Raw genomic sequence first — 27,065 nt, 5'->3', positions numbered from 1 at the left:
TATTGCTGATGTTGGTTCTTATTGGTTCCATGATATATGTATTATCAAATTATTATTACATAGTTCTTAAATTTGTTTTGTTATTGTTTTGCTTACTTTTTAAACAATTTTCAAAATACTTTGGAATGTATTTTTTTTAGTAATAAAATGAATGTTTATGTTAATAACTGTTATCTATGATCAAAACAATTTCTTGTTTTTGAATCATAGGTTAATTGAATGTTTCCTTAATGTATTTTTAAATAGATATTGTGGACAGAACTGCAAATTTCGTTGCAAGAAACGGTTTGTGTTTGTATTTGTAAAAGTAAATTGAATATTTAAAGAAAGTTAACATTATTTTTAAAATATTTATTAAATTAGTGAAATGAAGTTTTTAATTTTTATAAAAGTTATTGAAAATTTTAACTTACAAAAATCCCTGGAAATTACATGGTCATCCACATCTTTGTATCTTGAAAATTTGACCATTTAATCTTTGAATCCTAAAAGTTCTTGGATTTTATTAGAATTAAAATGTTATCCCTGGATTCTAAAGTATTTATCATGTCATTTTGGAATCCTTGTATATTGATCGCATATTCCTTAGATCTTGATTGATTGATGACATAATGCTTAGATTTTAAAAGATTTATTTTACTTTTTTGCAATCAACAGTTTATACTTTCGTTAAAACAATATTTTTTCTTAAACTTTGTTTCTTTTATTAATATATTTTTCAATATTAGGCCTATCATCTTATTAATTTATAACTTTTTCTTGAAATTTTTTTTTTTTTTTTTTTAAACATCTTCGCTTCCAACAAGGCTGCAAGCAGCCACTAATTAAAGTTGGAAGTTACTGAAAGAGATAAGATGAAGATTGTAGAGCAAAATAACGATTGACAGACAACTTAAAAGATTGCAAATTATGAGTCAGGAGAGCAAGATGAAGGAAGCGAATTCCAAAGAGCTGATGTTCGAGGAAAAAAACTAGGCAAATAAGCGTTTTTGGAGCACTTAGGAACAGTCACAGAAAATGACACTTAATTAAATGACGAGTAACACGAGAATGAATGAAAATAGATGGCACAAGAGACGCTAGCTCTTTAGAGCAGTGCCCATTAGAGTATTTGTAGAAAAGAGAAAGAGAAGCAACATTACGACGATAGGATAATGGCTGGAGGTTGGCTGCAAGAGCAGGTCCAACTATGTTTACAATGCGTTTTTGCACCTTGTCTAAAAGAGAAAGGGCATCATTAGAAGATCCGCCCCAGATATGGCAGCAATATTCCATACAAGGCCGGATTTGAGATTTATAGAGGTAGAGAATAGAATCCGAAGTAAGAAAGTGACGAGCTCGATAAAGAGATGCAACCTTAGCAGATGCTAATTTTGCAACCGATTTGATATATGGTTTCCAAGAAAGATTGGAAGTAAGAGTTAATCCTAGAAGATAAAGAGTAGGTGACTCATCGAGTACATCGCCGTTCATAAATATAGGAAGATCTAAACTATTGCGATAACGATTGGCTGAAAAAAATTGAGTTTTATCTGAATTAAAGTTCACCAGCCACTGAGAGCCCCATGCTGTAGCAGAAGTAAGATCCTTTTCAAGCTCAAATCCCCCCTCCAAGCAATCAGAGGGTGTTGGTTTTTTATCACGACAAGAATAAATGGTAGTGTCATCAGCAAACAATGCCACCATAAAAGATGTGAGAATATCTGGAAGATCGTTAATGTAAATTAAAAAGAGTATAGGGTTAAGGATAGAACCTTGAGGAACCCCTGAAGTTACAGAATAAGAAGAATAGTGTTGTCCATTGAGGACAACTTTTATGCTACGATTGGAAAGGAAGGATTCAATGATCTTAAAGATGTTGCCGGATACACCATAAGAAGAAAGCTTATGGAGAAGACCAGCATGCCAAACTTCATCAAAAGCTTTAGAAATGTCAAGAGCAATGTCCTTAACCTCTCCACCTTCATCTAATGAACGATAAAACCTGTCAGTTGTTACTGTTACCGAATCAGCTATAGAACGAGAAGATCGAAATCCATATTGATGATCAGAAAGTAAGTGATTAGATTCAAGATGAGAAATTAAGTGTTTGTTAATTAAAGATTCAAAAACCTTGCTTATGATAGGAAGAAGACTAATGGGACGGTAGTTGGACGAATCAGATCGCTCTCCAGATTTTTTGAAGATAGGGATAACAGATGCCGCTTTCCAGTAGGCTATAAAGCAAGACTCTGATAAGCACTTGTTGAATAGTTTTGAGAGTATAGACGACAGCTCCGGAGAACACTTCTGCAAGACAATAACAGGTATGTTGTCCAGGCCACAAGCTGTAGAAGAGTCTAGGCATGAAATCACTTTAGATACAGATGCTGGAGTGATATGAATGTCAAGCAATGGACCAACCTGTTTGTTGGCAATATCAGATAGAAAGCAGCTAGTGGAATCAAGAGATGATATTGATGAAAAGTTTTTAGCAAACAATTCAGCTTTGTCTTTAGGTGAGGTGACAAAGTCTGAACCATTCAAGAGAGGTGGAATTATAGATTTGCCCTTATTATTGATATTAATAAAGATTCTCCAGAAGTCACGAGAGCCTAATTTTTGAGATGAGATACGAGATTTTATGACCTGAGAATAGCGGGTTTTGGCGTTAGACAAAACCTTTTTACAATTGTTTCTTGTATTAATAAACAGATGTCTGTTTTCTGGAGAATTGTTTTGCTGATAAATATGGAAGTAACGGTTAAGATTGGCAATCGCAGCACCACAGTGTGAGGAAAACCATGGAGGAGAGTGAGGCTTGACCTGGAATCTTCGAGAGGGAATAAAAGATTCCATGCCAGCCTGAATCCACGAAGTTATGTAAGAAGCACATTTGTCAACAGGAAGATGAAAGATTTCTACCCAAGGGCCATCACAAAGAAAATCACGGAAAGAATCCCAGTCAGCTTTACTGCAGTTGTAAGAGGTTCGATAATAGGGGGATTCAGGTGATGAAGAAGAATGAGATAATAGTTTTAGAGAGATCAAACTGTGATCAGAAGCACCTTAGGGTGAATGTGGAGAAAATGAGCACTGACTAGGATCAGAAACAAGACATAAGTCGAGTAGAGAAAGTAAATGATTCGGGTTGTCTGGAAAGCGAGTTGGAAAGTTGATTATTTGAATTAGGGATTGAGAAAGGCAAAAGTTGAGGGCTTTAATGCCTGCCAAATCACTGACACTAGAGCCAAGCCATTCAGAGTGGTGAGCATTAAAGTCACCGACAACAACTATATTAGCTGATGGATAAAGAGAGAGGGCTTGGTCAATATGATCAGAAATAACGTCAGAAAGTGTGCAGTCTTGAGATGAAGGAGAGCAATATAGAACAAAGTGAAAGGCAATAGAGTGAAGTGGTGCTAAACGAAAGCACATAAAATAATAGTCTGTGGTTTCAAACCTAGTTTCATGACAAATGGGTGAATTCTTACGAATGTAAATGCCCAGGCCAAGCATGTGACTATTGGAGTCTTTATGATTTAGAGGAAGATAACCATCAACACTAAGATCACAAGATGAGACAGCCGAACTCAAGTTAGTCTCACAAAGAGCAAGTAGGTCTGGTGAACTTTTCAAGAGATAAGACTCAACAGAAGAAAAGTTACTTCGAAGATCACGAATATTAGTGAATGATAGGTTTAGAGAACTTGGTGATGATGATGGTTTTTTGTGTTTTATAGTTTTTGGTACTTTATTCATTTTTAAATTAGATTGAAGAACTTGACTTAAAGCATAGATAGTACTCAGAACACTGTTCAATCGCCCAAACAATTGTCTCATTAACACTAATAAACCCTAAGCCGTAACAAAGGGCTTCAAATGTGGCCTCCGCAATGCACACCAAAAGTACAAACAAGGATACTATCCATGTGCAACATGGCACTGTTAATACTTTGATATTTTTCAGCTGTTGATGGAATCAGCCTTTCTGAGAGCTACCACAGAGTTCGGGAAACCTGACTACCAGCCGGCCTCAGAACCTTAAAACTGAGTTTTAGAGCTGTACCCTCATTAGGAGATAATGGAATGAGTTGCCTAGTTATAAAAACAGAGACACAAGCAAAACCCATGCATTGAGTCAAGAAGATCCAGCATTGAACGTCCTAAACCTGAAACAATGTATTAAAAATACATCTGCGCCAGCCTAATAGATGAAGAAGGGGTGCAAGGCTGGTCAACAGATAGAATCTGTTTACCCCTTAAGTCTTTGCCTAGTAGGCCTTCTACAAGACAGTAGCCGGGTGCATTTAGCATCTGCCCAAGATATTCAATAAAAATTAATAAATTCATTTTGTGTATATGCTATAAATACAATAGATAATACAGCTTTCTATAAATACATTTTTTCATTGCACTAACTATAAAATTAAATATGCAGTTAGCTATTGGAAAAATTAAAACATTTCTCACAAAAAGAAAAAGGCTGACAACATATATCTGCAGCAAAAACTTATCATGACTTATGCTCACTCAAGATTTAATTTAATAGTAAATAGAACAGATTCATTGGAGATTAATTCCACATGTTGCATATTCTCCTGATGTGATGCTGACTTATTCCATATGTTACATTTTTTGATGTGATGCTGACTCATTCCATACGTTACAGATTTATTTCATGATTTTTATTCTTTGAGAATTTTTTTTTTTAATTTGTTGCATTTTTGTAAATTGTTTGTTTAGGTCCTGAGTTTGAAGACAGAATTCGAAGTAATGAAGCTACTAACCCTAAGTTTAATTTCTTGAACCCAAATGATCCATATTATGCCTACTACTTACATAAACTTAAAGAATATCGCGAAGGAGATCTTACAGAACTGCGTTAGTATTTTTTTAAATTTTTTTTTCATCAAATCCAAACATTGAGTTTCAATTTTCAAACTTTTTTATTTAATTTTTTATATTTAGCTTCTGTTGCTCAAACCAAAGAAGTAAAAGCTGCTCAAAAGGTTTTTCTTATTTTTTTTTTAAAGACTATTAATCATCATTATTTATTTTTATTTTTCCCTTCTCTTATATTTACAACTCTTTTTGTCTTTTCCTTTATAATCTCACACATATTATTCTCACTTTGAATCTTAAACTTATATAAATTTGATAGATTTAAATAACTTATGTTTGTATGGATGTGGCCATAAAAATATACTCTAATATTAAATAGATATTGAATGTTTTTTTGTTTTTTTTTTAATTATAAGTTGCTATAAAAAATTTTTTGCAGCAAAAAGTTACACAAGTTTTTGAAACCATTATTCCAAAAGATCCACCTCCAAACTATGAATTTATGATTGATCCTCCTACAATATCTGCTATTGATCTGTAAGTAAATTTGATAGGATCATAATATGTTTCAAATAAGTATGAAGTAGCACATTGAGTTTTTTTTTTTTTGAGAGGATAAGGTAGGGAGGAGGCAGAGTCAAAGACAAAATAACATTGTTTCCATTTCATCATTTCTGTTTCTCATTTTTTCATTGGATAACATTAAGAATGTTTGAGTGCTTAAATTTTATAAACCACGTCTTAACTACTGTAATATTTCACACATTCGTGGAATATGTTGGCACTATAATAAAAGGAATTCTTTGGAATTATTTGATTCTGCTTTTTTATTCAAATATATTTCATATATAAGGGGTATTTGTTATGGTTATTTTTTTGAGCTCACTTATTTTTACATTTTTTAAAAGAAATTTGTTTTCATGCCTGCATTGAGAAATCTTTATTTAATAAACATTCTTGGTTTGCATGTGTACTTATTTCAACTTTTTCTCTTAGACAATATACTTTTTTTAGAAATATTATTATATGCAGCTGCTGTTTTAAGGATGAACCAATTCAATATATACTCATCATTTTTTTATTGTTCAATTCCCATATGTATTTAGACAGCATGGTGTCTTGAATATTTTTAAAGGATTGTTAATAACTGACAAAACATTTTCATTCACTCTCTGTTAAGCCAATATATTGCTTATCAGATACATTCTTAATTAATTGTATTTCTATTTAAAACATTATGTAACTTGTCAAAGACAAGTAAGTGTTTACCCATCAATTTTGAAAACACTTTTTCTATGTTAGTGGAATTATTTTTGCTTTATGTTGTACCGAATTATGTTGCTAGTTCTCTTTTGCTTTTTGGCATTATTTTTTCAGGGTCAAATTTTAGTTCAAAATTTTAAAATCCATTTTATTAAGGGCATATTCATAAATACGTTTAGAAGAATTACATACATTTTTATCAAAGGAGATTTTTTAGATGTTTTTTTCTTTTGTTTAGGATGTTTTTTTGACAATTAGCCTCTTATTAATGGAAATTGGGACTTGTTTTAGAATTTGGGGTGGATGGAGGTTGGTGGGTAGTTCGGATAGTTTGAGTTAAAATTAATAATTAATTATTTTGGTTTTTTGAAAGACTTGATGAAATATGAATTTGCAGAGATGTTTAATGTAAAACCAAGAAAATTTACAATTTTTAAATATATGCTTATTTCAATTTGAAAGTCAATATTTTTAAAAATTATCTTTTTTAATTTTTTATTTTTTCTAATTTTATTAGTTAAATTCTGGCTGTGGGACAAAATTTGTATGTAATACTACTAAACCATCATTGCCATAAAGACCTAATTCATTAATATTGGTTATTTTATTTAATAAATCTAAAGTAAAATTCTGCTCCATTTTAACTCTAAATCTAATTCTAAAATTCTGCTCCATTATAACTCCCCATTGTTACATCAAAGCAGTAATGTATGTTAAACCAAACCTTCTTTTTGTGTTTCCCCTACATCAACCAATGTATGTACTGAAGCCCTCGCAGCCTCTAAATCATCAGTAGTGGAGTTTGAACATTTTTAAATCCTGTCATGTAGTCTCCTTAATGGATGTCCTTTAGTCTTATGTATAGCAGATTTAAAACAAGAGTGAAAGAGCATGGATATAAAGCAAGAGTTCTACGCATTCAAGGATTAGTACACTGTAGATCTGTAGGCATACTAGGTTTGATGGAGTGTCACCTGGGATTTTTTTACTGATAAAGTATTGTTTTTATTATACTAACATGATTTAATCATATTTAAAATTAGTTTTTCTTGCTAAGAGTGGGAAAAACACAAAACTCTGAACCCCCTCCCCCATCAACAAAAATGAGGGGGTTGTTAATTTTATATGTCCACAAATCCTGAATGCCAAAGTATTTTTGGATGAAATTTGAAATCTATTGATTAATTTTGATTTAGTTTAGGTCAGTAAAAAAGTTTTTTTTTTAAACCTATTTAACACAGGTGGGCATGGGGTGTCTTAAATTGTGGGTTATATTTTTCTCTTTGCTCCAATCCCAAAAGAAAAGCACCTTTAAACAATTATATTTTGTGTTCTCAGTCAGAATCAAGATTTCTTCCAAAACAAGTTTCTTTTACAGATTTAAAAGTTCTTAAGTTTTCTAAGAGTTCCTTTATCATGCGTACATTCACCACTACACCACAAGCAAGTTTTTATACTTGCGTGTGATGAAAGACCAAATAATACATTAGCACATTTAAAATCAAGAGCAATATAATAGTTTATATTCTCAAGACTGAGTTTCTCAAGTACTAATCTAAGGTTTTCATATTTTTCAGGAATATCTTCAACAATTGCTATAATAAGAACTTTTTGAACGCCACTATTAATAAATTTATTTTCAGATTCTTGTTCTTCAAAAATATTCACAACAACTTTAAGAAAGCCTCTTCCACCATCTAAAGAGACACATGGATTTATACCTCTTTCTTTAATAATATGCAGGATTAAATCAGAAGGATTTTTAATATATACTAAATCTCTTATGATAGCTTCATTCTGGTTAGAAATAAATTCAACTTGCTCTACACTATAAAATTCATCTAGTTGTTCTTTAAGATTATCTAGTTTTTGAACTATATTTTTTTCCACAGTCTTTTCTATTTAATCCAGTTCTAATTGTAGAACAAAGTTTTTTAGTAGCATTATCAGAAAGTGAGACTTGCAGTTCCATGACTGTTTGAAGAGAAAGTTGTTTACTGCTTCTGCTACTCTTTAAATTGGGAGCTTCAACTCTAATAGAGATAGACGTTCCTTGTGTTTTTAGTTTAAAAAATGTCCCTTTTTCTATACCTTCACTCTCCTTTTTTTTTTAATAATAGCGCTGGCTATTTGTTGTGCATATTCTCCTAATTTTAAACAGTGACCAATTAAGTTGTCTGCAGCAGCAGCTTGTATACACTGATGAGAGATGCCCTGTCCAGTAACAAGAAAACAAGTACTGCATACATTTTTAGCTACTTTCGGTTCACTAAATGTTGGAACAGTGACACCCAAACATGGATAATTAAAATTTTTTTTATCTGTTATCTTTTATATCTTACCTTGTATAATTTATTATTTTACTATTGTTTTTCATGTTTTTTAATTTTTAATGACATTGTAAAATCTTTTAATTTTAATTTTAGTGACATTGTAAAATTAACAGCACAATTTGTTGCGAAAAATGGCAAAGGCTTTCTTACGAATTTGATGACAAGAGAACAAGTGAGTTTATTAAAAATTTCTTGAAGAGCTCTTTAAGAAATTTCTTTGCAAAGTTCTTTGAGAAGTTCTTAGGAAATCCTTTAAAAATTTCAAAGATCTCGTACATATATTTAAAGTATTACATATATGTAATATATATATATATATATATAAATATATATATATATATATATATATATATATATATATATATATATATATATATATATATATATATATATATATATATATATATATATAGTTTATTAATAGAAATTAAATATTACATATTTAATTTATTAAAATTCTCAATAAATCTTTATATTTTTTCTTGTATAAACCATTTTTCAAAGTCATCTTATACAGAATTTTCTCTTAATTTTGCTTATTTATCTTGAAATAAGATTTTTGTGGTTTAGTTTTCAAAAGCTAAATCTTATTATTGGTATTTAATATAATGAACTTAAAATCTTTATTGTGAAAACAGAGTAAACAATTTTTGTGTTTTTAGAATTTTCTTGAAAAATCAATTTCTCTGCTTCTTATTGATTTCTGATATTTTGTTTCATTCTTGGTGTTTTTATGAAAATTAGTATTTTGTTTATTTATTTTTCCTTTAGTTTTAATATATATAATTTTACTTTAAAGTTTTGGTTGTCGGGTGTTAGTGATGGTATTTTAATAACAACGCACTTTCTAATAAAATGTTCATGTTATTCATTCTTGTAAAATGTATTATTTTGTAGATGGCTACCTATGACTTTTTCGACAGATGAATTTTTTATGCTAAGCTAACTTTCCTACTTCTATTAAATGGTATAAGTGTAAACTAGCAATTTCAAAAGCTTCCTGCCTTAGTATTGAATACTTGATCTTCTTAACTAAGTTTTTGTGGTGTGGCTATATAACTCTTCATGTTATCTTATGTTTAAGTTATATTTGTCTTGTGTATAGCAGTAAAATAGTAACAGTGCTATATTGTATATGTTTTCTCTGAGGTTTTGGGAGATATTTTCTCTGATGTTTCTGATGTGTATTTTAAGGCCTGATTAAAAGTGCATGAAAAAAATCTTGATTGATGTATCCAAAATGTGAACTATTAAAAGGAACATAATTATGGTAATAATGCTAAAATTTTCTGCAATCAAACTATGTACAGGAACTTTTTGAAAATTCTGTGTATCTGGATTCTTTTCACAAATTAAACAATTCTTTTGGGGATGCTTTGGGTATTTCAGCTGATGTTTTGAAATATACAAATGATTTTTAAGTCATAAGTGTCTTCTTTCAGATAGAGGTTTTTGTCTTCTTTCAGATAAAGTAGAAATAAATTGCTAGTATCACTTATCAAACTTTTTATTATGTTCCAAGTGATAGATAAATTTTGAGAATTTGTTTAAAAAATTTGTCATGTTTTTATTATTTAATTGTAATAAAAAAAAAAATTTTGAACAAAAAAGTAGATAAAGTTGTAACATTAAAAAATTTTGATCATCAAAATGACCAAAGATCAAAAATCAAAATCTGACCAAAGATCATCAATCAAAAACTTAGATTGCTTGATCAACAAGCAATCTAAGATTTTAATCAGGCAAAGTTTAATGTCTGACTGTTAAAATGCACCCTATTATTAAAATAAATTTTATCAGGATACAATTTGCACCTTTAACTTTAACATAAAATTGCTTTCAACTAATAATTTATGCTATTTAATTAGTTTAGTATTAAAATGGCTTAAAACTAAATTTAACATGATTAAAACAATTTGTAAAGAGATTAATAATGTTACACGGTAACTTTTATTTAAATATATATATATAAACCATAAGTCTGAACTCAATATTGTTTCCTAAATATAATATTATTACAACATATACATATAATAAAATAGTACAATGTGGCCGTTCCTCGAGCACCACTATGCAACTTTCATATCTCTCTCTTTTTAACTTAACTGACTGTCACTCTACTCCAACTCTACTGCTTTATATATTTCTAGGACGCTAGATGCGTCCCAGTTCGTAAACAAGTTATTTGGTAACCATTGTTTCTTGGCATTTGTTGAATGAATTGTTAGTTTATATCTTCTTATTGTGCACGCTTGAGTGAGTATGGTTGTTTTCTTTGCAATAGTTGCACACTTGAGTGACTAAGAGTGACAAAATCCTTATTATTGTTACCTTCGTAACAATAATAAGGATTTTGAAGTTAGTAAAGTTTTTAAGAGTTCTCTTCTAAAGAACAGCAAATAAATTGAAAAGCAAAAAAAAAAAAATTTATTTTAGAGAAACTATCAATTTGATTTCTTACGACCTCAACACAGTTTGTTTCAATATTTCACCAGATTGGTGGAGCAGTACACTAAAGTAAGATTTTTATTGGTTTTTTGTGTTATTTAATGATATAACACGAAAAATCATCTTATAAACTATTCACTATATTTTCTTTAAAAGGTATTGCTACCTCCAGCTGACATATGTAAAACATTAGCAAATGATGTAATGGATTGTTGGAAGGTAACTTGTTATCTATTCTAATAATAACTTACTTATAATACTTAGATTTAATTAAATCAAACTAGTTAATATCTACACAATATTTTTTATAGTGCAAATCAAATTTTGTTTTTGTTTGATAAAAAATAAAAGGAGTACAGGTGGGGGGGGGGGGGTTCTAGTCAAAATAGGAGAATTTAGTAGAAACTAAAATTGTATTAGATATGAGTCATTTCTATTCAGTTACTCTTTAAATTATTATTAGAAGTTAGATTATTATTATTATTGTTAGAAGTTGTTAGATATTGTTTATTAACTCAGCTTGTTATTATTGTTGAAATTGTTAGATATTGTTTATTAACTCTGCTTAAAAGTCTTTAAAATAAAGTTTAAGAAATAGTTTGACTAAATTTATTTACTGAATGTTAAGCAGGGTAAAAAAATTTTTTTGATTGTTTCACTGGGTTGACTGTTAGACTGGTTTAATAAAAAATGTTGCTGACTATTAGGCAGGGTGAATCTGTTTTGTTTTTTTTAATTGTTACACTGGGTGAAAATTTTATGTAATTTTATGAAAATGTGGATTTACTTATCTTGTTATGTTTTTTTTTAATTTTATTTGTCAGTTTTTAAATTATCTAAAGTGTTAATTGAAGATTTTAGACAGAGTAAAGTATCAGGTTGAATGGCAGTGTTTTTTTGATTATTTAAAATGTTAATTGAAGTATTTAGACAGTAAAGTATCAGGTTGAATGACAGTGTTTTTTTAATTATTTAAAATTTTAATTGAAGATTTTAGACAGAGTAAAGTATCGGGTTGAATGGCAGCGTTATCAAGACAGAGAAAAAAGAAAAGAAGAAGATGTTAAAGAAAGAGAAAGGAGTAAGTTTATATTTTGTCATATTTTTGTTGTTTTTTTCATTTTTGTTTTAAACTCATTAAAATTAATCTAAGCCAATTTATTCCTCACATTTACTTTATAGTAATTCATTCATCAAAACTGGTTGATGGTTATTGACAATTTGGTCTCATTAGGCTGTCAAAAATTGTGAAAATTGTAAAGTCTCAAATTAAACTACTGCATTTATTAATTTTAACATTAACTAACTCACAGTGCAGTGGAGCATACTTCAAGACTATGGTAGACATCCCAAACAATTTTTTTTTTTTATAATGAACAGGGACCGTTTCCCGATTCCAAAAACGTATTAAACAAAATCATCCATTAGGGGCTTTTTGAGAAATTAGGTATTTTAGATTTTTGAGAGGTTGCGTGATAAAAAAAATCACATGAAGTCTGATTTTGACGTTTTTTGTGTCAAAATGACCGTCTTTTAAAATCAAGAAGGTTTGTTTTTCTTCAACAATACTATCCGAGGTCGTATTCATTGTCAAATTGTCTTATACACATGAAACATGATTATTCCTTAAAATGAACTATTTCTTTTTATTTCCGAAAAAATGGATAACCTAATTTATATCTAAAACATATTTTTAGAGTCAATTTGGTATTTTTGGTTTAGTTAGGAGGTATGTTAGGTTTTAGAAATGTGTCAATGAATTAAAAAATTAAAGGAGTTGCAAAAAATTAAATTTATTAGATCAAAAATGTTTAAAGTTATAAGCAACAATTGCTTTTTTCAGTGCTGTAAGATAATTTGGACTATGCTGCCCAACTTTTAGACTTTCCCAAAACTGCTTGAAGTCTTGATAAATAGACTCCAAGGCCTGCTCTATCCAGTAACCTAATTCTAAACATCATATATATCTTGTATAAGGAAATAGGATTGACAAATAAAAAATTAAATGTATTGTATTGTATTTATATTCAATATTATTAAATTTACTAAATAAACAATGTAGAAATCTTACTAAACTGTCCTTCCTTCATTTTGATGAACTCCTTAATATGTTATTCTACTATGTGTACTTTTAAAGGTACTGTGGCTCCCAGGTCCCTGTAGCTTGAAGAGAATTCCTTTATGTCGTCAGTATATGTACGACTAACAGATTTGCCAAAACATCCTTAAACTATTTTGTTGAAGTCTCATAAAACTTTTATATACTTGGCTGATTGAATACCCAGGCCTTTCTGTTGGAAAAATACTTCCAAGCTCTCGATTTTTTTCAGGAAAAGGTTACAAGCATTGCCTTCCAGCAATGCTGCCCTTGGTAAGATACCCAGTTGAGATTAATAGATCCCAAAAAAAAACTTATAGATATAAATCCCTCCTCCTTGGTTTCAAATAACTTCTTTTCCATTTGTGAGATTAACTTGTCCACTACACCTAGCAGTATATGTAGACCTGGTATATTAACTATTTCAATTATCTTCTTGGTTGGGTCCCCAGTTAATAGAGGTGGATGTACAATATTACTAAACTCTTTTGCATTTCCTAATTTTTCACCGTCCACCATCCAATCATCGTACAGTTTGCAAAGAGAAGACAACGTATAATGTTCAGATTTCATCATTTTGGGAGATGAGGTTTTACAGAATGGGCAAGAATGTTTAGATGCTGCTGTCTGTTTGCCAACCATCTGGAGCAAAACTTTCAGATCTTCTGATACAGTGTAGTCCAAAGAATTTATCTTCAATTTATCAAGGATCATTTTTAAATTTACATAGCTTTCATTCATTGAGGGCAAAATGGCAAGAATGAGAGTTTTGTGAACACTTGAATCCTTAAAATCTTGGCTTAAATATCCTTCCCCATTTCGATTTTTTTCTCTGGGACAGTATGTGTCTTCATTTCTGGTTTTAATGTAATTGACAAAGTCACTTTAAGGTACCCTTGCCCCCCATCTACGCCAAGCTTGATATCAACATCATTAGGGACCTGATTTCTGTGTTGAAGGACCAGGGCCACAAGCTCTTCAACATCATTACAATACTCCAGGAACCTCTTTCTCAACCATCTAAACATGCAAAATCAAAAATTAGTTACCTAGCCACTTGTGTTATACTAATTAAATGTTAATACTCAACTTGTCTATAACTTGATGAAAAATATTTATGTACATATTAAAAATACTTACATAAAATGTGTTCTCTGTTAGAGATTAGTAAAGAAAAAAGATTTTAATTTATTTTTACCTCTTTTTCCCCTGCATTACTCGTTTCCTTCATAAAAATAGAAAGCTTTTCTCCATTAAAAAGGTCTAGAATAGCATTATTATTGCTTGTCAATTTCTTACTGAATCTTGGTTCAACATTAAGACCCTCAGACCGAAGAAACTGATTTATCTTTTACGATCACTGCAGTGAAGTTTCAGTTGAAATAGATCAAGTTTTTCTGATGTAAAATATGGTTTTCGGCTCAGTTCCAATTTTGACAACCATCTTATTCGGGCCAAAAGTGTTTAGAATTATTTCCTTATCTGAACTAAGATCTTTCAAAGATCTTGAAAGAACTCTTTTAGTCACATGGGATGCTGACTGTACAATAGCTGACAAATTCTTTTGTCTCTCTAATTTGGTGCAAGGATGAGACTTTCCTTTTCCAATTTGGGCATAGCATGTATTGCATAAATTTCTCTCTACTAACTGGTTTTCAGGACTTCGAGCAACTGAATTTCCTGTAAAGCATTCTACCATTGGGACTGTAACTTCAATTTTCCCATTCTTTCTTCCATTTTCACAGATAAAACATTCACATTTGCCCCCACTAACAATTCTAGTGTTCAAATCTAAAAGAAAAAAATATTCTTGGCATGAATATGCAACATATTTATATATCACCTAATTGTTTAATGAAAATTGTACTAATATTTGGCATTTACCTTCATAACTTGGTCTGGATTTAAAGGTTGGATCTACACTCAACAACTTTTTTCTACATTTTGAGCAAATCATAAAAGGAAGATCTGGGTTTTGGCTCGCATAATCTTGCCAAAAGTGCATTTTGAGAAGCTGGCAGTAATCATGTTTTCTATTTGATAAATTAGTTTTCACTTTGCAGTTAATAAATCTTAAATCTTTTGACTTCTGAAAACAGCAAATGCAGAACAACTTTACAAACTCATCATGTGTTTTTGCCTCATGAGGCATTTTCTTAACTAATTAATATATCTGAAAAAAAATTTCTTACTTGAATAAACTCTTTGTAAAATATAACAATGTCGACTTAAACACAAGTAGTGCTGCACAATTTCACATAAGTTGATATTAATTATGTAAACATTTACTAAAATCAGCTGATTAATTGGTAAACAGCTGTTATTTGTAAACAAAGTATTTAAAATAATGTTTATTAAAAAAACTGGTTATTTTATAAACTTTTATTAGTCAAAAGTATATACATAAAGTACATATATTAAGTACATACATTAAGTATATATATTAATCAAAAGTTAATCAATATAAAATATTTTAAATTTTTTAGCTTGTTCTGAACACAGTGCAGTGGGGCATACTTCAAGACCATGGTAGACATCCCAAACAATTTTTTCCACTCAAAACCTCTCAAAAATCTGAAATACCTAATTTCTCAAAAAGCCAATGGATGATTTTGTTTAATACGTTTTTGGAATCGGGAAATGGTCCCTGTTCATTATCAATTGTTTGGGATGTCTACCATGGTCTTGAAGTATGCTCCACTGCACTGTGAACTTGTTATTTCAAGTCGTCAGTTTTTCTTGTAGTTGTTTTAACTCAAACAAAGTTCACTGCTAGTGAATAATTCTTCATATTTTCTAGACTCATACAGTTTACAGTTTTTTATGTCTTCTGTCAACCATTTTTTGCTCTTTAATAATATTCTTTGTTTTCTGGTAACTTACATCTTAAATAATAGTAGCTTTGTTTGGAGTAAACAAATTTAAAATTAAAAAATATATTTTATTATTGAAATTTACTTGTTACTCTTTAAAGATTTATAAACATTTGCATAAATATATTTGATGTGTGTTGTAATTGTTTTTAACTTGCTCAAACTCTCCAAATGAAATAAAGTTGTTTGGTTTTAATGTTGAGAATAATTAGTATACTAGTTATTATTATAATAATTTATTTATAAATAAAAAATTTGTATATATACTTATAAAAAAATATATATTTTTTAGTTGCATTTGCGCAAATTGATTGGCATGATTTTGTTGTTGTTGAAACTGTTAATTTCAGAGAAGATGAAACCTGTAAGTATGTCATAAAATAAATGTTTTTTGAAGCTATTAAAGTATGATTTACTTATATTTTTATTGTTTTCATAGCCAATCTTCCACCACCTGTTACTAAAGATCAATTAGGCGCACGTTTGTTGGCACAAGAAAGATTTGAGAAATCACAAGTTAGTTCACTGAATGTTAATTTGTTTCTAAAATTTCATATTTTTTATTTATTTTTAGGTTAACAATAATACAAAAAGCAACTTTGTAGTTTTGTATTCATGGTTTTAATATAAAAAAAATCTTTTTTATTTTTATGCATGTGTGGTATAATGTTTATATGTGTGTATACAAACGAGTTTCTTAAAAAAATGATATATTTTTTTGAATTACCATTTTATGAGGTATTTTTTAAAAAGGACTCAAGCGAACCACCAGCTGAAGTAAATGATGAAATGGATGTCGAGGAAGATGCTGAAGAAGAGTTGTATCAACCATTCCAGCAGGAAGAAAAGCCAGCAGATGAAAAAGAAGGATCTGATATGGCAAGTTATTTTACCAATATTTTCTAACTAATTATTATTATAAAGTACAAAAAATACATCTTGAATTTCTTAAATATTGACACATCTGAACTAGAATTTTTTTTGGTAAAACAGTTAAAGCAAGGTGAGAATTTTTTTAATATTTTATATGATTATGAGTCAACAAAATTGCAATGTAATACATATGATTGCAATGTAATTGCAATCATATGCAATCATAAAATTGCAATGTAATACATTGAGCATAATGTTATAGTCTATAATTGCTCTTATAGATTATAATTCATAAATCCTTTAAAAAATTTTATCAAGACATTATTTTTTGTTGTTTTTTTATAGTAACATAGACTATAAAATGAAATGGTTGTTTATAAACAATCATCAGAGTGTGTTTTGTAACAACACCGTAAATTAATAAATAACAACCTTGTGACATTCCTTTTTATTTTTGAAAATTTAATAAAATTATAAAATATAGTTTAAAATTTCTATTAAAATTAATAGTTAAAAATGAAAGATAAAAAAAAAGTATAGTAATTTAAATAACATGCACATTTTTTGAATAAAATGCACAGTTTTTGAAAACACTAGCAACATCATGGTACAATATTAAGGCTAGAGAAATATAGTATTTTATAAAAACTAATTACTGTATAATAGTATAATTATAGATAGATATAAAAGTGACAGAATAAAAGCTAATGCTGTGATATCTCATTTGAATGAAACTAATTTTCCTAAATTTATGTATTTATAAGATATATTTACATAAATAATAATTACTTAAGAGTTTAACCCATATAAAAAGTGTAATATGTAAAAAATTGAACTTATAATATAAAAGTTCTTGCTTTTTTTTAGTATGAAGCTGAAATCGATTAGGTACTATCAAATAATCTATTTACAATGTTTATTTATTTTTGTGGTCTATTTCTAAATAATTTCTTGATGGTTAGGTGTTAAATAAGTTTAAATTATGCCTGATAAAAGATGATTTTGGGCGAGCATTCAATATACATTGATTTTGAAATTTTTGAAAAAGTCAAAATGATTTTTGTATCTTAAAAACTAGTTATTAACATATTCAGAGTACACAGTATCATTATCAACTATTGTATCACATACAGAGTATCATTTTCTAACCAAGCGCATCCTACAGATGCGTTTTGCAATGATAAGCCCCACATCAGCCTGATAATGTGATGCGGAAGGTGTGTAAACACACCAGCTCGCCTTATAGGCAGATTAATGATACTTGTGGTGCTACAAAACAAGTCATAAACTAGTAAGTCTCTCCATCATAATTAAAAATTTGTGAAAGCAAATTAAAAACTTTTTTTTTTAAAAAAAAAAGGAGAAGTGTTTTTTTTTAAGAAAATTCTTCACACAAATGGATTTAAAATTTTTTGTTTCTTATTAATTCTATACCATGTAAAGTTCTTTACATGGTGTAGAATTGATAAAAAACAAAATTATATTTACATAAATTATATTTACAAATATCTTACTGGTAACTTATAAAATTCATCTATAAATTGTTTATTATCTTTGTTTAAAATAGTTCATTAAATATGTAAAAAATATATATAAAATAAATAAATTGTGGTAAGCTAATAAAAGATTATCTATAAGATTGTTTTAAGAAATTAATTATAAGGAAATTTAATCTATTTCAAATACCAAATTTTGGTTTTATTAGTAATTTTTGTATATTTGTTTAAATGATTTTTAAATGCAGTTTAAAATTAAATATAATCACAATGCAGTACTTTTTTACCCATTTTGCTTATCTTTATGCCATATGCCTTTTTCAGAAAAAAATGAAGAATAATGAAAGGAAAATTGCTGCTTTATCCCAAACCCTTTGTCGATTTAGCAGCACCTCTTTGTGGGAGCAGGCTATAAGATAGTAAATGTTTGTATTAAAGCCCCAGACAGCAGGCTAATTCAGTATGGTGTCAAACATGTTATCTAAACACACATTTATACTATTTGATAAAAAATATTTTGAAGTTCTATAAAATTAAAAAAGTTAGTGGTATTAACTCATTTCTTTTTGTTGAAAAAAACAGATTTTGAGGATCAATAATTGTTAGCTTATGGTACTTTAAAGTAAATAGGCACATAAATATTCACAGTATGTCCCATTAAAATGTTTAGAGCAGCTGATGTTTTTGTTGTACAGGCTTATAGCCTACAGGTATAATGATATCAGCCATCTACTGTGACTATATTCCCATGTACTCTAAATTTCATTAAATTGACTGGAAATCAACACTGATGTAACTCTTTACCTATATTTCTGGTTGCTAGATAAGTCATATCGAACTTTGTCTGGAAATTTATGTAGAGGCTGAGAATGATTAAAGCATTTGTATCTGATAACAGGGTAATTCATGACATCTAATAGTGCTTGTCAAATAGGTCCAGAAAGTATGTTGGCAAATGTTGTTGACCCAATCAATTTAGTAATGATGTTTCTTAATGGCGATACATTTGCATACAGGCGGCAAACATTCCATTGAAATGGACATTTCAATGGAATAGTCCCATCACATGCTAATGCTTTAATTCTGTCAATATTTTTTTCTTTAAGAAACTGTATGAGAGCCGTAGAAACAGTTTTATCCTCTGCAATGTACCAAGCTCTGTAATGTTGTGTACCAAGAGTAGCATTGACAATAGAAGCAGTTGCTCCATCTAAAATCAAATTTTGCACCTTTACTTCTGCTATATGCTGAAAATTCACAAAACAGCCAGACCTCACCAGCAGTGCTTTAGGTTGATTTACTTGGTGTCATTTGAAAGTTCAGGTTTCAATTATGTTCAAGACTCTTAGAACCTCTATTTTCCTCTATCCTCACCAGTCTCCCCACTGGTAAAGAATAATTTCTTGTTTGTTTGGTAATAAATGATTCTTGTTGTTGTTCTGGTGCATCTCTGGTGTCTTTCTTAGTTAACTTATTTTAGTGTCGTTTCCTTGTAGTCTTTTTAACCACTGTACTACTTATTTGCACCTTTCAACTGGATTAATTAACTACAAGAAAATCTTTCCATCTTGGGCACATTCTCATTCAACAACATCAAACAAAACTGAAATTTATTTGCAAAACTTATCTTGAGTTTTAAAAAATCCAAGAGACATTGGAACTAGAAGTCATTGTATTTTTATAGTTTTTGTCAGCTGACATACAGATTTTTTTTGTTGCTTTTCATAGAATTTGAGAACACAGGGCTTGATTAAGTATTATTGAACTGTTGGTAAACAGTTCAATAATACTTTGAATTTGTGACACAGCATTTTCTGCATTAGTAGAATTTTCTGGTTCTTTTCTTTGCAGAAGTTTCTATCATCAATTTTTGTTTTTCATAAAAGAAGCTTTTAGCAAGGTCTAATTCGATTGGAAGTATGAAAATAAAATATATGAATATATATTGAATATATAATGAAACCTTTTTGCTAGTTAACTATTTTTTATTTAATTTGGTTTACAATCAGCTGCATAATCTAATTGGCATAACAAGTATCTTCACCAAATTTAAAAATTGAAGTTTTTATATGTCAATTAAAGATGCTGAATTTTAATGCATAACAACTTTTTTTGATGTTAATTTTACTCATAACTTTAAATGTTATTATAATATCATAGGATACCTTTAAATGTTATTATAATAAATACTATAACTGATGCATACATCAAATTGCAATTTAAACTCCATAAATCAAATAAAATGCATTCTTTATTTTTTATTTGAAATCTATAAAAAAATGTATCAGTGACTTTTGTTTATGTTTTTTAAACCATTTTCTTGTAAGCGAATGCTAAAAATTTCAATTCGATAGAAAAACGTGTAGACAGAAGCCAGTTTTTATAAAATTTCAAATATTTATTTGTTTATTTATTTATATAGTTATTGTGTACTATTAACTTGTATACTATTAACTTATATTATAAATTTGTGAACTAATTAAAGTCAACTAACACTTTTGGAGCAGACATTAAAAAAAAATGTTTTTACAACCCACCCTAATATACATTTATACTTATAATATATATTAGGTAATATATAGGAATATTATAATACTAGCAGTAAGCAACCCGTAATATGGGTTAATAGTAATCACTGCTTATAGACAAAAAAATACTACATTAACATCGTTAAGTTTTTTTTTAAATCTGTTACACACAGCAGGTACCATAAAAAGAAAGCCAAGTAAAGTAAAGAAAGCCAACACCTAAAAAAAGAAAAGAAAAATAATTACAAAAGTATTATTTGCATTTTATTATTAGTAGAATATAACAGATAATAATATAACAAAAAATATAAAGAATTAAAAAAATAGCTATAACAGCCCAGCTCTATCAACACAAAACACAGAAACAATAGCGCATAGCATAAGATATTTGTAAGCACACATTACAGATATTACTGTCTCTCCAAAATAATTAAAAAAGAAAAAATTATGAAAAGGCTAGACAACTTAACGTAAAAACACGGCTGAATAACACCACAAATTAATAAGATGTTTTATCAACTAAAATACTTGAACTAAAAAGATTTTATTTGTTTCAATATTTAATAATTATGGTTAAACAATTTGAATAATTATATCATAAAATAGCAAGCAACTCGTAAAATATTTTATATATATGGTCATTATCAATTATGGTATTAGGAAATACGTAAGAGCTCAGTAATTACATGTTTTATTGATGCTCCATGTACTAATTCTCATTTAACTCTCATCTAAGAGAGAGAGAGAGAAAGAAAGTGTTTCCAAAGCAGCATATTAAAAAAAGTAAAAGACACGCAATAAATAATATTAACTGGTTTTATTAAGTTACCAGTAAACAAAACTATTTTTACCCTTATTATTTGAAGTTCCAGCTTCTCTCTAACTGTTGACTAATGACTAATAGAGTAAATTTCATATCATTAAATTTACAAAATTAAAACCATGTTTCAACAGTAAGCAAACTAATCAAGTGATGACAAAGGCAACTAAAAAAAAGAACATGTTTGTGTAAGGCATCATACTGCTTGCTTCTCTGTTTAGGTTAATTGTCTAATTAAAAGTCTATAATTGTAATACTGAGATAATGTAGCATGATTTATAACCAATGTAGCACATTCAGGGTGGTGAACCAATTGATAATGCCAACCACCATCTCCCCTTGGAATAAATAGAGAATAAACCATAGGATCTAAGTCGGTAGACATACTTGATATATTTTTAAAAGGATGACCTCTTGGGTAAATAACAACTTTCCTGGAAGCAGGTGGAGCACCATCTTTGCCAACAAATACAACTGCAACATCATGTGAAAGGAGATAATAGTATTGTCTATCTGGCCCTTCAAGTAAAGTCATTTTTATAACCGATACTGAGCAACCTTCTCTAGCTGTTCGGCAAATTTCTTCATCTTCCACTTCAGCTATGTTTTTAAATGCAGGAGAAATTGGGTTCTCTTCACTAGTAAAATTTTGCAATCGAAACATTTAACCATTTAAGCAAAGATCATTACCCCATTCTAAAATTTACTGCTGAAAGTGCTTCATAGATGTATAGTTGACAATATGTCGGCAGAACATCTTGATTTGGCCTAAGATTACATATACAATACAATATTCTTATGAGTTTAAAAAAATATATATATCAGCTAGGAGATGTTTGAAAAAAAAATAACTTAGCTTTAGATTTATCAGATTATGTATTATGTACAACATAAATACATAATCTGATAAATCTAAAATAAAATATCTAGTGAATAAGTAAATAAATAAGAAAAACATTACATACAAAAAATGAGAGTCAATGTACCTTATAGAGAAAAACTGTTGTGATTTACCAGAGTAGTATTTGTTAAATATTATTATTTCATGTTACCTTTTAGAAAATAATTTATGCTAGTACATCATGATTCCAAAATATTTATAGCAAAATCATGTAGTAAACAGCGCTCAAGACAAAAAATCAAATTGAGATAAAATAAATTGCATATGACAAAATAATTTGTCTAGGCTTTTAGCGAATGATTCAAGGCAGTGATTTTTAATAATAAAATTACCTGTTTATCCTTTTTAACAATAGACACCAAATGAAGGTAAGCCAAATGTCTATCAACTCAAAAGATAACAAAAAAACAACATCACAGCAACAACACACAATAGCACACATCATAAGTTAATATTATGCATATAACATAACTTTCATTTATCAGAACATAAGAAACAACATTACGCAAAGTGTTATTAAAATACATTATGTATTTTTAGAATAGTTAATAATAAAGGCTTGAAAACACCCAAACCTAAAGCAGTAACAGGTTGACACTAAACACTGCTGTGTAACTCTCTGTTATAAGTACATCACTTGGCTGGCAAGGTCGACAAATCTTGCTCTACACATTTACCATGCCGTAGCACTTTGAAAACATGGGAACAACATAATATAAACATATATACCAATTATAAACACAACAAATGTGTTTAAATATGTTAAAGGTTAAATATATACCTTATATACATATTTAAACACATTTATGTATTTATACCACACCACATACATGTATTTATCAAAAACTTTTTAACTTTGAGCATAATATAAACATATACGCAAACCTTTAACAACTATAAAACAACATTTATTAGCATCAATTATTTTTAATGTAACAAAGAATGCAGACTACAATTCACATCATTGTAATGAAAAAATTGAAACCATTTAAGAACAAAATTAAAAATTTCTAATAAATACATATTCAGATACCTTAAAATAAAGCGTAACACAACATTCTTTTGACAAATTCCAGAAGAATTTTTTTTAACTTTTCTATTCCTTATTATTTTTCCTAAGAATATAAAATATTACATATAGGTATAGAGAAATATAAAATAGATTGAAATAAACGCAAACTTATGTATATAAACTTACATGACCACAAACAACAGTCTTACTTTATTTAACTTTTCATATTAAATACATAAATAAAATTTTATTCTCATTATTCTTTCTACAAAAAATAATCTTAATCTATAAATAAGAAAATGAATTGAACTTACTAAAAAAGCCATCAGCTCCTCTTAACTGCTCTAAAAATAAAACAATATTTGCTTAAAATGTTCTAAAAAGACTAACGACAAAACTGAAACAGTTTACTAAAAAAGAAACATTGTACTCAAAAAACTATTTTACCAGTCATTTTAGTTTTAACTTCTTTTAAAAAATGAAAACAGGCAATAAAAATTAGAAAAATAAAAACAACCAACAACAAACAAACAATTATTTAAATTTTTATTTTAAACAATGAACAACATCAATTCTTCTTGAAAATAAGAAAATATTAGCTCTAATTTGCTTGTTGACCTTACTCGAGAGACCGCATGGAACATATATCCGCGCATATAAAAGTCTAGAAACTACTTAAAAATTAAGAATTAGTGTATTTTACAGAATACAGAACCGTAATTAACAATACGAACAATAGGCGTAACTATGCGCACTAATAATATTCATTAGCGTATTAATATTTAGATAATAGATATTGCAAATTTTTAATTTAGCAAATAATAATATATATTATGCCAAGTAGTCTTTATTTAACTTTAATGGCACACAAATTAGTATCTAGATTTCATTAAACACTGTTGAAAACAGTCTAGAATAGAACAGTGTCCTGCACACTATCAATGTACCACACATTACAGTAAGTTACAGTGTGGTACATTGATAGTGTCCTTGCTGCACACTGTAAGTTACAGTGTGGTACATTAATAGTGTTCTTGCATTAACTGTTTTTAAAGTAGCAGTTTAATCATAATTTGAACTTTTTAGGGAATTAAATCAATTTTTTAAATCAATTTTTTTTATTTAAAGGAAGAAGAAAGTGATGCTGATGAAGATGAGGTTGAAGAAGACCCTGAAAAAGAGTCACAAATGCCTCCACCTGTTGCTCCTCCTCCAATGATACCCTCAAATGTAACAATTCGTAAAAATTATGATCCTAAAGTAAAACCTTCTACATTGCTTTCTTCACTGGCAGATCAGTTCCTAATATCACCACTTACTGGAGAAAAAGTTCCTGTTGAATCAATGGCTTCCCACATGAAAATAAATTTACTTGATCCAAGATGGAAAGAGCAGAAAGAAAAGGCAATTGAAGAAAAACGTCAACAAGAGCAAGTGTTTGCAGAAGGTTTTTACAAAATATTATTACTCATAAGTTTATTTGTTTTTATAAAAAAAAATTAAACCACAACATTGAGAAGGAATTGAAAATAACATAGCATTAAAAGTTATAAAACTTAAAAGTCATGACAACAATATCACAGTCGGATGATTTTAGATTTTTTAAGACATTATAATCTTAACATTAACACAGACTAGGGATTTTAGTATTTAACATTCACTTCACACATTGATTAGTTTTCTTTTTATATTTAATTTGATTTTTTTGATATTTTGTTTATTATTAAAGTTTTATTATTTCATTTTTACTATTTCAAAGTTTACATTTCCCCAATTACAACAGCAAAGTAAACGTTTTTTTTTTCCTCATGAAGATCAATTTTTTTTTTAAATATTTTCAATTTTTATATATTTATATAGTGCAAAAAGTTCTCTATAAAATACTTTAAGTTAAAAAAAAATTGAATTTGAAGCTCTTATTCCAATTTTCTTTATATAACCAAATCAAAAGAAATAAAATATGTGTTTGTAGCAGAAGCTGCTAACCAACAAATGTTCATCACATTTAAACAGCTCTACTGCAGAGTAGCAGAGACTGTTTAAATGTGATGAATTTTTATTTTTGTGATTATTGAAAGGGTCAAAAATTTGTTATAAATTTTACCACCATTTTCATCATTAATTGTTGCAGTATGCATAGAGTATTAAAAAAAAAATTTTTGTAGTTTTATTTATAAAATTTTTCCACAAGTTTTAAATCTACAGCATATTTATGATTTCATACAAAAAAGAAATCAACTTAAATCATCAATTGTTTTTGTTTTACACCACGAAAGTAAAGTAGGTTTGTTTAAAAAAAAATTTGCCTGTCGTGTTTAATCATATATTCTCATCAATCTTAAAAACTCTATTAACCCCCCCTTAAGGACCAGGCCCGAGATATCTCGGGTATATAGCATGTATATGGTCCAAAAACACCAAACCCGAGATAACTCGGGCGGTTATATATTTTACGCTTCATTATCTATTAGCCCGAAATAATTTGTGAAAATAATCTTTTAACAATATTATTATATTGATTATTTTCTTTTCTTTATGTCTTATATATTTTTTTATTATTACATTTTCTCAGTTATATATTATTTTTTTTCCTTTATGTATCTAAAAAATTGATTTTTTTGGTGCATTTATTTGAAAAAATATTGGTCTTTAAGGGGTTAAAAACTATGATTTTAATTGTAGCAACTTAAATGAACATTCTAACTTATGAAAAAAAGGCACAAAAAATGTAGCTCGTGGAGGTTTTCCAGAGATAAATAAAAAATATGTTTTTTTGCTATATTTAAAAAAAAAAAATTTTCTTAGAAGGACAACTATATGATTTCTAATTATTTAAGAATTTTCTTTCAGGGAATTATTATTGCTTAGTAATGGAGGTCAAAATAGTAATATAGAAGATATTTGAGCATTTTTATATAGATAGATTTTATACAGTATTATATAGTTGTAGAGTATTTTTATATAGATAGATTTTATATAGTAATATAGAAGATATTTGAGCATCTTTGAATTTAAAAAGATATTTTTGGACAGAAATAAAATCTTTGCATAATTTTGTCAAAATTATAATATTGATAATGTGATTATGTGGGTTGTGTGGGCACGCCCTGGATTAAGTTTATTTAATTATGCCAATAATTAAAGTCTTCCTGATTATCTCCTAAATTCTAATTTTAAATACCCTAATTCTAAATTTAAATCAAATCTGCTAAATATTAAAAACATATTACTTATTACCACAGTCTTCTGTCTTTTTATCATTAAATTTTCACTTAATTACAATATTTCTTGATTTTTGTAAATATGTGTTATTTTTTGTTGTTGTTATAATCAATTTTAATGTCACAAATCTTGTTAAAATTTAATGTTAAAATGCTGATGTGTAATGTTACAATGTTATTATGTTAATATATAGTGTTATTACATTGTGTTGTTATGTTTGTACGCAATGTTATTATATATGTTGTTATGTTCATATATAATGCTATAATGTAATGTTGATATGTTGGTATGTAGTGTCGTAATATGTTATTATGTTAATATGTAATGTTATAATATAATGTTATTTATGATAATCTTACTGATCATACTTAGCA

At 28.4% G+C, this 27,065-nt stretch overlaps 1 protein-coding gene across 2 annotated transcripts in view; it reads left to right on the top strand.

Moving 5' to 3' along the window:
* The window catches only part of LOC100215268 (splicing factor 3A subunit 1), a 32,366-nt gene that overhangs the window by 536 nt on the left and 4,765 nt on the right, over positions 1-27,065 (top strand). Inside the window, exons 2-13 of one of the 2 annotated variants that reach the window (XM_065809954.1) lie at positions 247-285; positions 4,726-4,863; positions 4,951-4,991; positions 5,264-5,361; positions 8,514-8,592; positions 10,857-10,937; positions 11,025-11,087; positions 11,859-11,949; positions 16,132-16,203; positions 16,279-16,355; positions 16,593-16,718; positions 24,598-24,916. In XM_065809954.1, coding sequence (XP_065666026.1) covers positions 247-285; positions 4,726-4,863; positions 4,951-4,991; positions 5,264-5,361; positions 8,514-8,592; positions 10,857-10,937; positions 11,025-11,087; positions 11,859-11,949; positions 16,132-16,203; positions 16,279-16,355; positions 16,593-16,718; positions 24,598-24,916 — 1,224 coding nt within the window. Of the gene's footprint in view, positions 1-246; positions 286-4,725; positions 4,864-4,950; positions 4,992-5,263; positions 5,362-8,513; positions 8,593-10,856; positions 10,938-11,024; positions 11,088-11,858; positions 11,950-16,131; positions 16,204-16,278; positions 16,356-16,592; positions 16,723-24,597; positions 24,917-27,065 lie in introns of both variants that reach the window. The other variant, XM_065809955.1, reaches the window with a different exon arrangement.

The sequence above is a fragment of the Hydra vulgaris genome, chromosome 11, assembly GCF_038396675.1.
Source record: "Hydra vulgaris chromosome 11, alternate assembly HydraT2T_AEP".
NCBI classification, from domain to species: Eukaryota; Metazoa; Cnidaria; class Hydrozoa; order Anthoathecata; family Hydridae; genus Hydra; species Hydra vulgaris.
Note: the sequence above shows the minus strand (reverse complement) of the source record. Positions and strands in the feature narration are given on the sequence as shown.